At 38.9% G+C, this 14,932-nt stretch overlaps 1 protein-coding gene across 3 annotated transcripts in view; it reads left to right on the forward strand.

Moving 5' to 3' along the window:
• The window catches only part of ARMH3 (armadillo like helical domain containing 3), a 180,598-nt gene that overhangs the window by 74,789 nt on the left and 90,877 nt on the right, over nucleotides 1-14,932 (forward strand). For all 3 annotated transcript variants that reach the window (XM_032881700.1, XM_032881708.1, XM_032881705.1), the window contains exons 21-22: nucleotides 530-612; nucleotides 1,782-1,908. In XM_032881700.1, coding sequence (XP_032737591.1) covers nucleotides 530-612; nucleotides 1,782-1,908 — 210 coding nt within the window. The remainder of the gene's footprint in view (nucleotides 1-529; nucleotides 613-1,781; nucleotides 1,909-14,932) is intronic.

The raw sequence follows: 14,932 nt of genomic DNA on the forward strand, positions 1-14,932 counted from the left end.
TTTTTTTAAAAAAGATTTTATTTATTTATTTGACAGAAATCACAAGTAGGCAGAAAGGCAGGCAGAGAGAAGGGGGGAAGCAGGCTCCCTGCTGAGAAGGGAGCACCATGCAGGGCTCAATCCCAGGACCCTGGGATCATGACTTGAGCCGAAGGCAGAGGCTTTAACCCACTGAGCCACCCAGGCACCCCTCATCATGTAATTTTTGTGTCTCTCTTTTATGATAAACTATTGGTATCCAAAAAAAAAAAAAAAAGTGGCACAAAGAAGTAGAAGTAGAAGTAGAAGAAGTAGATTTTTAAAAACCTTCCGTGGGCAGAAGATATGACCTTGGGAAGGTCAGTGCTTGCTCTAGATAAATCTACCTTACGTGCTTTTAAAAAAGTTTGGTAGCCGTGACTTACTTATTGTAGCCCTGTTTGGATTTCTTAAATCTATTTCCATTGCTTTCATTTAACTCTATTGATTATTCTTTTGATAACCTTGTTTTTGTTTTTGTTTTTTGTTTTTTGTTTTTTGTTTTTTAAAGCCTTGATAAATTTGCTGAAGTTCCTTATGTCAAATGAGACCGTACTTTTGGCCAAGCACAACATTTTTACATTAGCCCTTATGGTGAGTAACAAAAAAATATTTCTTAAGGGGAGTGGGAGGAACAGGCTTCTAGTTGTGGAAAGAATACGTCATGGGGATAAAAGTTACAGCACAGGGAGTATAGTCAACGGTGTTGTAATGGTGTTACATGGTGACAGATGGTAGCACCACTTGTGGTAAGCATAGCACTATGTATAGACTTGTTGAATCACTATGTTATACACCTGAAACTAATGTAATGTGTGTCAATTGTACTTCCATTAAAAACATTTTTTTTTCCTTTTTCTGAAGCCACACCCTAAAAGAGATAGGCCAGGTTGAAACAGGAGCTAGTATTCTGGGTACTAAGGCATAGAGGGAGCCAGGCCTTCATTTTCTTTTTGAATTTGAATCTCTAGACTGGTGCTCCCCACTCTTCCTCTCTCACCTATGTCTTTGGCAAACTTGAGACTCTTTCTTTTTCATGAGAGAATATTGTTTGGTAGGGGCAGGTATGGGTCCGCTCTCTGTGAGCCTTAGTCCCTGGTGAGAGAATGAACTAGGCTACTGTAGTCTCTATGTTGGTACAGAGCTAAACGTCTGGAGGTGTCCCAGCCAGATGAATGGTTCCATTATGGCTCCACTGGTTTCAGAGGGACATTACAGATGCCTGTTTATCTGACTGGTTATTTGGGATAGAAGGAGGGCATTGTGCCTTTTGACTATCTTCTCAGGATGTTACCCAATATATTCATAAATGTTTAATGTTTGAGGGGAAAAGGCCCTGATTTGTAGCATTTGTGGATTTCTATGGTACAACTACTCCCATCATGGCCAATTTCAAGCTAACATTGTGACATTATTGAATGCAGACCTGGGGAGATGAGCCATAACACACCATTATATGATATTCCCACCACACAGGTGTAAGAAGTGTAAATTAATCTCAAGAACACAAATACCAAAAGATAGAAAATAATTAGGAAGTTGTGAGTTTGAGTATTATCTTCATTTTAATATAATTTAATAAACTTAAGTTTATGTGTCAATTTATAATAATGGCTTTGTTAAGCAACCAGCTCACAAAATTCCTGAAAATTTAACATTGAGTTCTTACAAGCCAGTAAGAACTGGCAACAGCATACTACTGACAATACCCTTCTGGTCTTCATAGCATGATCCCTGTGTATGGGCTTTTGCTTCTTTTTTAGATTGTGAACCTTTTTAATATGTTTATCACATATGGCGACACATTCCTGCCCACTCCCAGCAGCTATGATGAACTCTACTATGAGATTATCCGAATGCACCAGAGCTTTGACAACCTCTACTCTATGGGTAAGCTTTCTTTTCTTTTTACTCCCCTCCCCCTGTCAGCTGTGATTTTTGGCATGTAAGAAGAAAAAACTACAAAAGATTCTCTTCTAGTTGCTTGGTTTCCTTCATGGCATAGAAGTCTAGAAGTCTCTTCTCAGGCAATAGGAAGTTATATGTGGAATTCTTTGCTTTTGGGAACTCATAATTCATCTCAATACAAAGCTGGTTAGCATCCCTGTGGCCCTTATGTTTGTGTGTGTGAGAGAGAGAAAGTAGGGAGGCTTGTGGATTTAGTGACTGCCAGTGAGATGGGAGTTAAAGAGTAGGTGGAGATTGACAGCAGCAAATAGAAGAGCTTGGATCCCAAAAGAACATTGTGTGATTTGAGAAGGTACAGGATTTTAAAGAGTTTTAATGTACCTGTGTATTTTTAGCATAACCTACGAGAAGAAGTGGGCAGTAGATAAGAATCTTTATTCCAAGCCTTTTGCTGATTGGCTTAATGAAAATTTACTCTGTGGTCATAGTAAATATAACTTATTTCTGAAAGAGGACATGTATCCCTGTAAATTTGAGTGAAGAGTCTATAAACCTACCTGGAATTTGAAAGGTCAGGAAAGGTTTCTATAGATTGCACAGAAACAGAAAGCCCCTCACTAAAACTATTAAAAAAAACTCCCTCACTTACTAGCTTTATTGAGGTATAATTGATATATAATAAACTGCACTTGTTTAAAGTATACAGTTTTTGATAAGTTTGACATACATTTATATACACGAAGCTTTCACTACAATCAAGATAACGAACATATCTATCACCTACCAAAGGTTTCCTTTGTCCCTTTATATCCCTCCTACCACCTCTTAGCACTTCTATCCCTTGCTTTCTATCTCTGGGCAACCACCAGTCCACTTCCTATTCCTGCAGATTAGTTTGCTCTATCCCTTTTGTTGGGACTATTTGTGAAAACTCTCTCCCATATCATGTGAAAACTGGAGGGGATTTGGAATAAGTACTAGGAGAAAGAGTAGATGCAAACAGTAGAAAAGAATTGCCTAGGAAGACGAAATTTTTTTCTTATTTTCTTTTTTAGAGCAGTAGAGGAAAACTCTAACAGCCATGGATAGCTTTGCTATGACATTTTAGGCAGTGGGAGTAGGGCCTTCTATTAGTAGGATGTTTTCACCTGCAGATATGAGAAACCTTTGATTTAAACTACCTTGAACAATAGGAAAATTATTTCACTTTGCAAGAATTCTAAGGAATGACAATTCCAGAAGGACGTGATCTGATGCTCAGCAGTGTTGCAAGGACCCAGGTGTTCTCTGTTTCTCTCTCTCAATATAATAGCTTTCTTAGTATAATAGCTTTAGCATCAGGTCCCCTCCCTTGAGAATAACAAGTTCCAGTTGTCATATCAAGACACATCATCTTTTTTTTAGGAGCTAAGAAGTCTTCCATGAGAACCCTTTAGCAGACTTCAAATGCCAAATGTGCTCAGTGTTCCTTATAGGGTTTGTGTCCACCCAACTTTACCAAAATCCTTGTTTTTGAGAATGTAGAATTTTCCAAGGGTGAAGAGCTGCCCTAGAGGCCTTAGCATCCATTAATAGATGAATAAAGATACCTTTCAGTGAGAAAAGGAAGGAAAGTTGAGGTGAGAGAGATATTTTATAGAAGCCTGACATACCTACTCAACTGAGCCATGTGCACAGTCAAATGAGGTAAGCCCTTATAGCTACAGCAACAAGATAAGAGAGGATATCTAGGCCTGCTCAAATCTGCCAAGGGAATTAAAATGTGAACCAGGAGATCACAAATAGGGAAATGAAAAATATCCCTAAATGAAACCGAACAAACAACATGTTTCAATGCTTTCCATTTTGAATAAAGTATGATGAAAGAAACACTTAGTTTTTTTGTTTTTTTTTTTTTTAAGATTTTATTTATGTGTTTGAGGGAGAGTGAGAGAGAGAGAGATCAGAAGCAGGGGAGAAGGGTAGAGGGTGAAGCAAACTCCCCGCTAAGCAGGGAGCCCGATGCAGGACTTGTTCCCAGGACCCTGGGATCATGACCTGAGCCAAAGGCAGATGCTTAACCAACTGAGCCACCCGGGCGCCCTAAAACATTTAGTTTTTAAGTCAAGTTTTTAAAGGTTTAATTTACATGTATGGTAAAATTCACCCTTTTTAATGTACGGTTCTGAGTTTTGACAAATGTGTACAGAAGTATAATTATCACCAAAGAATCAAGGTATAAAAGAGTTTCATCATCCCAGAATGTCTCTTGTGCTCTTGTGAGGTCAACTCCTTCACTCACCCTAAACCCTTAGCAGCCACAAATCTGTTCCCTGTCCTCAGAGTTTTCCTTTTTGCTTTTTTTCACCCAGAGGTGAGATTGTGTAGTCTATTGAGTCTGACTTCTTTTACATAGTAACTTATTTGAAATTCATCCATGTTGATGGATGTATCAGTAGTTTATTCCTTTAAAAAAAAAAAAAGATTTTATTTATTTGAAAGAGAGAGAGAGAGCAGGAGAGAGCACGAGCAGGGAGCCTGATGTGGGACTCGATTCCAGGACCCTGGGATCATGACCTCAGCCAAAGGCAGATGCTTAACTTACTGAGCCACCCAGACACCCCTGTTTATTCCTTTATATCGTGAAATAATATCCCATTGTAGGTCTATGCCAGCTTGGTTTATCCACTTCAGTTGAAGGACATTTGGGAGGTTTCTAGTTTTTTGAGTTTTTTAAAGATTTATTTATTTATTTGACAGAGAAACAGTGAGAGAGGGAACACAAGGAGGGGGAGGAGGAGTGGGAAAGGGAGAAGCAGGCTTCCTGCAGAACAGGGAGCCTGATGCAGGGCTCAATCCCAGATCATGACCTGAGCTGAATGCAGATGCTAAATGAGTGAGCCACCCAGGGCCCCCGAGGTTTCCAGTTTTTAACGATTATAAGTGAAGCCCCTGTTAACATCATTGTACAAGGTTTTATGTGAACACAAGCTTTCATTTCACTTGGTTACATACCTATGAATGGGTTTTTGGCCGTCTTGGTTAAGATATTCCTTATAAAGAAAAACACCAAACTGTTTTCCAAAGAGATGTACTATTTTACATTTCCTTCAGCAATATATAGGAGTTATAGTCCCTCCATATCCTAGCCAGCACTGGTTTGTTGGTTGGTTGGTTTGTTTTTGGCTTCTTCTTCTTCTTTTTTTTTTTTTTTTTAAGATTTTATTTATTTATTTGACAGACAGAAATCACAAGTAGGCAGAGAGGCAGGCAGAGAGAGAGAAGGGGAGCAGGCTCCTGCTGAATAGAGAACCCTATGTGGGGCTCCATCCCAGGACCCTGAGACCATGACCTGAGCTGAAGGCAGAGACTTAATCCACTGAGTCACCCAGGCGCCCCTGTTTTTGGCTTCTTATAGGTGTGTCGCAATATCTCATTACGGTTTTAATTTTGTATTTCCCTAATGAATAATGATGTTGAACATCTTTCCTCTTCTTATTTGCCATCTTTGGTTTTGAAGATCTTTTGCCCATTAAAAAAAGCATTGCATACCCATGTTCATAGCAGCACTGTTCACAATAGCCAAGAGATTAAAGCAACCCAAATCTCCATTAATGGATGAATGGTTAAATAAAATGTGGTATATACATTTTAATGGAATACTATGCAGCCTCAAAAAGGAAGGAAATCTGTTATGCTCCAGTGTGGATGAACATTGAGAACATCATGCTAAGTGAAATAAACCAGTCCACAAAAGGACAATATTGTATGGTCCCACTTAAGTGAGGTATCTAAAGTAGTCAAATTTGTAGATACAGAAAATAGAATGGTGATTACCAAGGGATGAGGGGAAGGGTACAAAGGGAGTTTTTTAATAGGTATAGAGCTTCATTTCTGCAAGATAAAAAGGTTCTGGAGATCTGTTATGCAACAATGTAAACATACTTAACAACTTTTGAACAGTACACTTAAAAATGGCTAAAACAGTAAATTTTATGATGCATGTTTTTTCCTACCACACATACACATACTATGCTCTAGGCTTTATTTGTAGATTCTACTCATTTTTCTCCTAATGTCCTTTCTGTATTCCAGGATTCCACCCATGTTACATGTAGTTCTAATATCTCTTTACTCTCTTGCCTGACAGTTTCTTAATGTTTGTTTTTCATGACCTTGACATTTTTCAGGAGAAGCTTTCTTAATTTTGAAATGATTCATGATTTACTCAAAGTTGGACTGGGGTTTTGGGTTTTCAGAAGAGTGCCACAAAGTCAAACATTTGTGTGTATGCTATCAACATGAATTATCACTGGTGATACTAGCCTTTATCACTGGGTTAGAGTAGTGTTTGCGAAGTTTCTCCACAGCAGAGTTGTGATTTTTCCTCCCTTTCCACACTTTGTTCTTTGGAAGCAAGTCACTAAATGCAGTAAGCACTGAAGTTGCTGGTGGGGGTGGGGAGGTTAAGCTCCCTTCAGGGGAGAGTATCTACATAGATTATTTAGAGTTATCCTATAAGGAGAATTGGTTGTTTTTTAATTTTTTTTGTTTTTGAGATGTGAGGTTTCTTTGTATATTTTATACACTAGTACATTTTCAGTTACGTGTTTTGCAAATATTTTCTCCCTGATCTTAGCTTGTATTTTCATTTTCCCTTTTTTCCTTCCTTCCTTCCTTCCTTCCTTCCTCTCTCTATCTTTCTTTCTTTCTTAAGATTTTGTTTATTTATTTGTCAGAGAGAGAGCATGAGCAGGAGTGGCACGCAGAGGGAGAAGCACGCTCCCCTCTGAGCAAGGATCCTGATGTGGGACTCAGTCCTAGGACCCTGGGATCATGTCCTGAGCCGAAGGCAGACGTTTAACCCACTGAGCCACCCAGGCATCCCTGTATTTTTATTTTCTTCACAATGTCTTTTGAAGACATTTTTGTTTGTTTTTCCTTTTTTAAAGATTTTATTTATTTGAGAGAGTGAGAGAGAGAGAGAGAGCATGCATGAGCTTGGGCAAGGGCAGAAGTAGAGGGGAAGGGAGAGGGAGGGGAAAGAAGATAGTCTTGAGTAGACACCATGCTAAGTGTGGAGCCTGATGTGGGGCTTGATCTCACGACCCTGAGGTTATGACCTGAGCTGAAGCCAAGAGTTGGACCCTTAACCAACTGAGCCACCCAGGCGACCCATTTTATTTTTCATTCTCATCCACCAATTAGGGAAAGATTTTTGTTATAACCCAGCTAGCAGATTTCCATTTTTCTTGGACTCAGTTGCAAAGTGTTGAAGAAGTTTTAAATTTTGATAAATACATTTATTAATTTTTTCTTTTATGAATTTATGCTTTTTGTGTAGCATCTAAGAAATCTTCCTCTATGGGGTCCTGGGTGGCTAATTCGTTAAACATCTGCCTTCGGCTCAGGCCATGATCCCAGGGTTCTGGGATCAAGCCCTGCATTGGGCTCCCTGCTCAGCAAGGAGCATGCTTCTCCCTCTCCCACTCCCCCTGCTTGTGTTCTCTCTCTCACTGTGTCTCCTTCTGTCAAATAAATAAAATCTTTTTTTTTTTTTTAAGTAAGTTTTAAAAGCAGATCAGGTGAGTCTTTCAATTTTTTTTTTTTTTTTGGGTAAGATTTTAAGTGTTTTTGTTTTGTTTTAGAGAAAGAGAGTGCAAGTAGGAGGAGGGGCAAAGGGAGAGGGAGAAGGAGAAGGAGAGAAGCAGACTCCTCGCTGAGCACAGATCCCGATGCAGGGTTCAGTCTCACAACCCGGAGATCATGATCTGTGCTGAATTCAAGAGCTGGTTGCCTAACCTCTTGAGCCACCTAGGCATCCCAAGATTTTTCTTAAGGTTTTATTTTTTTTTTGAGATTTTTAAATTTTTATTTATTTGACAGAGATCACTCGTAGGCAGAGAGACAGGCAGGGAGAGAGGAGGAAGCAGGCTTCTCGCTGAGCAGAGAGCCTGATATGGGGCTCGATCCCAGGACCCTGGGATCATGACCTGAGCCGAAGGCAGAGGCTTTAACCCACTGAGCCACCCAGGCACCCCAAGTTTAAGGTTTTATTTTTACGCAGTCTTTATACCCAGTGTGGGACTTGAACTTACAGTCCTGAGATCAAGAGCCCCATGCTCTACTGTCTGAGCCAGCCAGGTGCTCCTGAACTTTGTTCTTATGTATCAAAATTATTTTGGCTGTTTTTTCATATAAATTTAAATATGTTTTTGTTAAAACCCCACTGAAATTTTGATTAAGATTATGATGAATCTAGGGGCATCTGGGTGGCTCAGTTGATTGAGTGTCTGCTTTGGGCTTGGGTCATGATTTCAGAGTCATGGGATTGAGCCTACTGGGCTCCCTGCTCAGCAAGGAGTCTGCTTCTCCCTCTTCCTCTGCCACTCCCCCCTGCTTGTGCTCTCTCCCTCCCTCTTTCTCTCTCTTTCAAATAAATAAATAAATAAATATCATTTTTTAAAAGATTCTATTTATTTATTTGACAAAGAGACACAGCGAGAGAAGGAACACAAACAGGGGGAGTTGGAGAGGGAAAAGCAGGCCTTCTGCTGAGCAGGCAGCCTGATGTGGGTGGGGCTCGATCCCAGGACCCTGGGATCATGACCTGAGCCAAACTCAGATACTTAACAACTGTGCCACCCAGGTGCCCTAATAAATATCTTTTTTAAAAAAAGATTATGATGAATCTATAGATCATTTTGGGAAAAATTGACATCTTAGTAATAACATCTTAGAGCCCATAAACATTTGTTGAAGTCTTTGATTTTTTCATCAAACATATTGTACATATTTTATTAAATTTATCTTAAAGTATTTAATGGAATTTGGTGCTATTGTAAATGGTATTTTTTAGAATTTCAATTATTATTTTCTCATTGTTAGTATATAGAAAGACTATTAATTTCCAAATTTGTCATCTTGCTAAACTCACTTATTAGATTTAGTGACTTATAATCTTACTAGAATTTTCTGTGTAAACAGCTATGTAGTTTGGGAATAAAAGCGTTTTACTCCTTTCATTCTAATCTTTTAATTCTTGTCTTATTTCACTAATTAGGACCTCTATAATATATTAAAACAGAATGGTGGGAATGGATATAATTATCTTTTTTCCAATCTTAAGATCTAAGGATTCAGTACTTCATTCAATGTGACGTTAGCAATATGTTTTTTTCATAGATACCCTTTATCAGGCTGAAGATATTCCCTTTTGTTTCTAGTTTCCTGAAAGTTATTCTCATTAATGAATATCAGATTCTGTTTTAAAATTTTAGCATGGAGTGCCTGGATGTCTCAGTCAGTTGAGTATCTGACTCTTGATATTGGCTCAAGTCATGATCTCAGGGTCTTGGGATCGAGCCCCACTGGGCTCCCTGCTCAGTGAGGAGTCTGCTTCTCCCTCTCCCACTGTCCCGATCCTGCTCATGCTCTCTCACTCTTCCTCTCTCAAATAAGTAAATAAACCTTTTTTAAAAATTTAGCGTGGGGCACCTGGGTGACTCAGTCAGTTGACCATCCATCCAGCTCTTGGTTTTGTCTCAGGTCATGATCTCAGGGTCATGAAGTCAAGCCCAGTGTTCAGCTCCAAGCTCAGTGTGGAGTTTTCTTGGGATTCTTCCCTCTCCTTCTGCTGCTCTCCCCACTCACATGTGTGTTCTCTCTCTCTTTCATAAAATAAGTAAATTAAATATTAAAAATTTTAGCATTTTATTGAGATGATATCATGGTTTTCCTACTATAGACTGTTGATATAGTGATTGATTTTTTTTTTTTAAGATTTTATTTATTTATTTGACAGAGAGAGAAAGAGCACAAGTAGACAGAATGGCAGGCAGAGGGAGACCAGGCTCTGGATGTGGGGCTCGATCCCAGGGCCTTGGAATCATGACCTGAATCAAAGCCAGACACTTAAATGACGGAACCCGACAGGTGCCTCGTGATTGATTAATTTTTTAATGTTGAACCAACCCCACATGATTGTAACTTATTATTTTTTTAATTTTTAAATTTTTTAAAAGATTTTATTTATTTGAGAGAGAAAGTGCATGAGAAAGAGCAAGAGTGGTAGAGGGAGAGGGAGAAGCAGACGCCCCTGCTGAGCAGGGAGCCCAAGCAAGGCTCAATCTTAGGATCTTGGGATCATGACCTGAGCCAAAGGCAGATGCTTAACCAACTGAGCCACCCAGGCACCCCTATCTTTTTTTTTTTAAACTTAGTATCATTTTTATGTGCTGCTGGATTTGATTTGCCCATATTCATGAGGGCTATTCATCTGTAATTTTATTTTCTTATAATGTCATTTTCTGGGTTTAGCATCAGGTAATGTTGACCTCATAAAATTCTCTCATCTATTTTCTGGAAGAATTTGTATAGAAGTGGTATTATTTTTTTCCATAAATATTTGGTAGAATTTGTCAGTGAAGCAAGCTGGGCCTGGAATTTACTTTCTTGGAAGGTTTTTAACTTTAAACCCAATTTGTTTAATATAATCTCTGTAGTAGAATAGACTCTATAATAATATAATAAATTCTTGTATTTCTTCAGAGTGACTTTTGGAAGGTTGTGTCTTTCAAGTAATTTGTTTTATTTCATTAGGTTGTAAGTTTTATGGGCATATAGTGGTTTGTAATATTAATTTTTCATGTCTGTAGAGTCTGTACTAATTTCCTTTCTTTCTTTCCTGATTTTGATAATTTATGTCTTCTTTTTTTCTTGGCCAGTCTGGCTATGTGTTTTTCAGGTTTATTGACTTTTTCCCCCCCCAGAGAACTAGCTTTTGGTTTCATAGTCAGTTTTACTTTTGTCTCTCTCATTTTTTAGTTTTCTATTTCATAGATTCCTGCTCTTAATTTCCTTCTTGTTGCTTACTTTTTTTTTTTTTTAAGATTTTATTTATTTATTGGTCAGAGAGATAGAGAGAGTACAGGCAGTCAGAGTGGCAGGCAGAGGCAGAGGGAGAAGCAGGCTCCCCACGGAGCAAGGAGCCTGATGTGGGACTCCCAGCCTGATGCTGGGATCCTGACCTGAGCCGAAGGCAGCCGCCTAACTGACTGAGCCACCCAGGCATCCCTTGCTTTGAGTTTTGCTAGTTTCTTAGGATAAAAGTTTAGGTCACTGATATGAGACTTTTTCTTCTTTTTTAAAATTTTTTAAAATCAGTGTTATCTTAAGCCTGTGTAGCGATAAGAGTCTGAGTTACTCACTCTAGTCTGCCCTTTTTTTTTTAATTAATTTATTTATTTCACAGGCAGAGATCACAAGTAGGCAAAGAGACAGGCAGAGAGAGAGGAGGAAGCAGGCTCCCTGCTGAGCAAAGAGCCCGATGTGGGGCTCCATCCTAGGACCGTGAGATCATGACCTGAGCTGAAGGCAGAGGTTTAACCCACTGAGCCACCCAGGTGCCCCGAGACTTTTTTTTTTTCTAGTATAAATGCTTAGTCCTATAAATTTCCCTTTAAATAGTACTTCAGTTGCATCTCAAACATTTTCATTTGTTGTGTTTACATTGTCATTCGGGTTCAACATATTTTCTGATTTCCTTTGTGATTCTTCTTTGACCTTTGGATTATTAGGACTATTTTGTTTAATTTCCAAATATTTGGGGATTTTTATTTTATTTTAATTATTTTAAGGATTTTATTCATTTATTTGACAGAGAGCATAAGTTGGGGGCAGGGAGAGGGAGAGGGAGGAGCATTCTCCCCGCTGAGCCCTGGGGAGCCCAACATGGGGCTTGATCCCTGGACCCTGGGATCACAACCCAAGTCCAAGGCAGACACTTAATTGACGGAGCCAACCAGGTGCCCCAATTGGGGGATTTTTTAATTTTTTCAGGTATCTTTCTGGTAGTAATATTAAGTTTAATTCTGTTTTGGTCCAAGGATATTCTTTTTTTTTTTTTTTAAAGATTTTATTTATTTATTTGACAGACAGAGATCACAAGTAGGCAGAGAGGCAGGCAGAGAGAGAGAGGAGGAAGCAGGCTCCCCGCTGAGCAGAGAGCCCGATGCGGGGCTCAATCCCAGGACCCTGGGATCATGACCTGAGCCGAAGGCAGAGGCTTTAACCCCACTGAGCCACCCAGGTGCCCCGGTCCAAGGATATTCTTAATATGATTTCAGTCCTTTGAAATTTACTGAGACTTGTTTTATAGCCCAGAATACGGTCCATCCTGGTAAACGACTCTTCTGCACTTGATTCTGCTCTTGGAGTAGACTATTCTTTGAGTTTCAATTTGGTCAAATTGTGTGATATGGTCTCTGTTTTCACATATTTTTCTGTCCACTTGTTCTAAAGGGACAGAGAGGACTGTTACAATCTCTAAATATAATTGTAAGTTTATCTATTTTTTTTAGTTCTTTCACTTTTCGGTTTATATATTTTGTAGCTTTGCTGTCTCATGTGTACACATTTAGGATTATTGTATTTTGGTGAGTTAACCCTTTTATCCTTGTGTAATGTCCTACTTTATTTCTGGTAATATTCCTTTTCTGAGGTCTGTTTGGTCTGATATTCATACAGCCATTGTGGTTTTTCTCTTTTTCCCGCTTTCTCAAAGATTTTATCTTTAATCTCTACACCCGGTGTGGGGCTGAAACCCACAACCCTGAGATCAAGAGTTGCATCCTCTACTGACTGAGCCAGCCAGTCACCGCTGGTTTTTCTTTTTTGATTAGTGTTTATGTGTTTATCTTTTTCTACCTTTAACTATTAACTTATCTATATTTTTATATTTAAAGTGGCTTTTTTTTTTTTTTTAAGTAGGCTCCACGCCCATTATGGAGCCCAGACTCTAAGATGAAGACCTGAACTGAGATCAAGATTCATTTGCTTAATTGATTGAGCCACCCAAGTGCCCCTAAAGTGACTGACTTGTACAGAGCTTGTAGTTAGGTCTTGTTTGTTATCTAGTGTGACAATCTTTTTCTCTCATTAAGTATTTAAACCATATACATATACCATATACATATACGATCCATACACATATACCATATACATATACATATAATATTCCAGTTGGCTTTGGCTATATTTCTTTGTGTATTTTTAGCAGGTCTAGGGTTACATTATACATTATACCTTTCCTAGGCTACTTACAGTTAGTGTTGTATCACTTCACTTTTCTTTTTAAAGTAGGATCAATGCCTATCGCCCATCATGCAGCCCAGTGTGGGGCTTGAACTCATGACCCCGAGATCAAGACCTGAGCTGAGCTCAAGAGTCAGACGTTTAACTGACTGAGCCACCCAGGCACCCCTAGTGTAGTATCACTTCAATAAAATGTAACAGTTTTCTACTAGATAGTGTCCCATAATCACCAACCCCCACACTTACTTTGATGTTATAGTTGTATGTATTACATCTATATACATTGAAAACTCTACCAGACACTGCCATAATTTTTGCCTATGAATATGGACTTTAGAATATGGGCTATTACCCATATTCTAAAGAATTTCAGAGAGAAAAATTTTTTATATTTATCTAGATATTTTCTATTTCCATTGCTCTTTTTATTCCAGAAGATTCTAATTTCCTTCTAAAGAAATGCTCTAAAAGAAATGCTTTTAGGTGGTAAAATTTAAAAATTTTCCTTCATTTCTCAGGTATTTTTGCTGGATTTAGAATTTTGAGTTGATAGGTTCTTATCTTTAAGTATTTTTTTAAGGTTTTATTTATTTATTTGACAGAGAGAGGAGACACAGCAAGAGAATGAACACAAGTAGGGGGAGTGGGAGAGGGAGAAGCATGCTCCTCGCTGAACAGGGAACCCAGTCTGGGGCTCGATCCCAAGATCCTGGGATCATGACCTGAGCCAAAGGCAGAGGCTTAACAACTAAGCCACCCAGGTGCCGCAAGTCTTTAAGTATTTTGAAAATATTATTCCCCCTTTTCTGGTCCCTGTGGTTTCTGAAAATAAGTCTGTTGTCATTTTAATTGTTTTTTTCCTTGTTTGTAATATGCTGTTTTTCTGTAGGCTCTTTTAGGTTTTTTCCCTTATCTTTGCCTTTTAGCACTTTGATTATGATATGTCTAGGCGTGGTTTTTCTGTGAGTTCATCCTGTTTGGGATTTGCTGAGCTTTTTGACTCTCACTAAATTTGGGAGTTTTTGGCCGTTCTTTTTTGCAAAATTTTTTCTGCTCCACGTTCTTTCTTCTTCCTTTTCTTGGACTGCAGTTACACAGATGTTAGGCTTTTTGATATTGTCCCACTCTTTCCTGAAACCTTATTTGATTTCTTCCTTTTTTTTCCCCTTCTTCTTAATAGTTTCTACTGTTCTGTCTTTAGGTTCACTGACTTCTGTGTCAGTCCATTCTGCTCTTAAGCCCATCTAGTGAATTATTATTATTATTATTATTATTTTTTTTTGCTTTACATAATATATATTTTACTTGTGGTTCCAATACCAGTTCAGTTCTCAGAGACTTTCTGTGCTGCTTTGGATATGGTCCACACATGTACCACTCAAGGGTTAGTCAAGACTTGGACTGTGGTTCATACATCCATTCGGGGGCACCTGGGTGGCTCAGTTGGTTAAGGGTCTGACTCCTGGTTTTTGGCCCAGGTCATGATCTCGGGTTTGTGGGATGGAGCCCCACGGGCTCCTCGATCAGTATGGAGTCTGCTTCAGATTCTTTTTCCCTCCCTCTCTGCCTCTTCCTGCTTTCTCTCTCTCTCTGCCTCTCAAACAAACAAACAAACAAATAAAAAAAAAACCAAACACACACAGACGGACACACAAAACCCCCACCAAATATCCATTCGGTTCCTAAAGCTTTTGCTTTGCTGCTTGTTTCTCTGTTCCATATTTGCTTAGCTCAGGCATAAGCCTGAGAATTGTGCAACTATTATATACAGAATTAGGGGAAGACTTTCTCCTGGTTTGTCCAGGATTCTCTGTTCTCTGACCAGCAGAAGCCCCTTTTCCTGGTTTCTGTCTACAGAAAGGTGAAGTTTCTATCGAAGTTTTGGTCGTCTATACAGCTTCTCCCCTGTACATCCCTGTGAAAGCCTGAAAGA

Source organism: Lontra canadensis, unplaced genomic scaffold (genome assembly GCF_010015895.1).
Source record: "Lontra canadensis isolate GAN:19392208 unplaced genomic scaffold, GSC_riverotter_1.0 scaffold3, whole genome shotgun sequence".
In the NCBI taxonomy this organism is placed as follows: Eukaryota; Metazoa; Chordata; class Mammalia; order Carnivora; family Mustelidae; genus Lontra; species Lontra canadensis.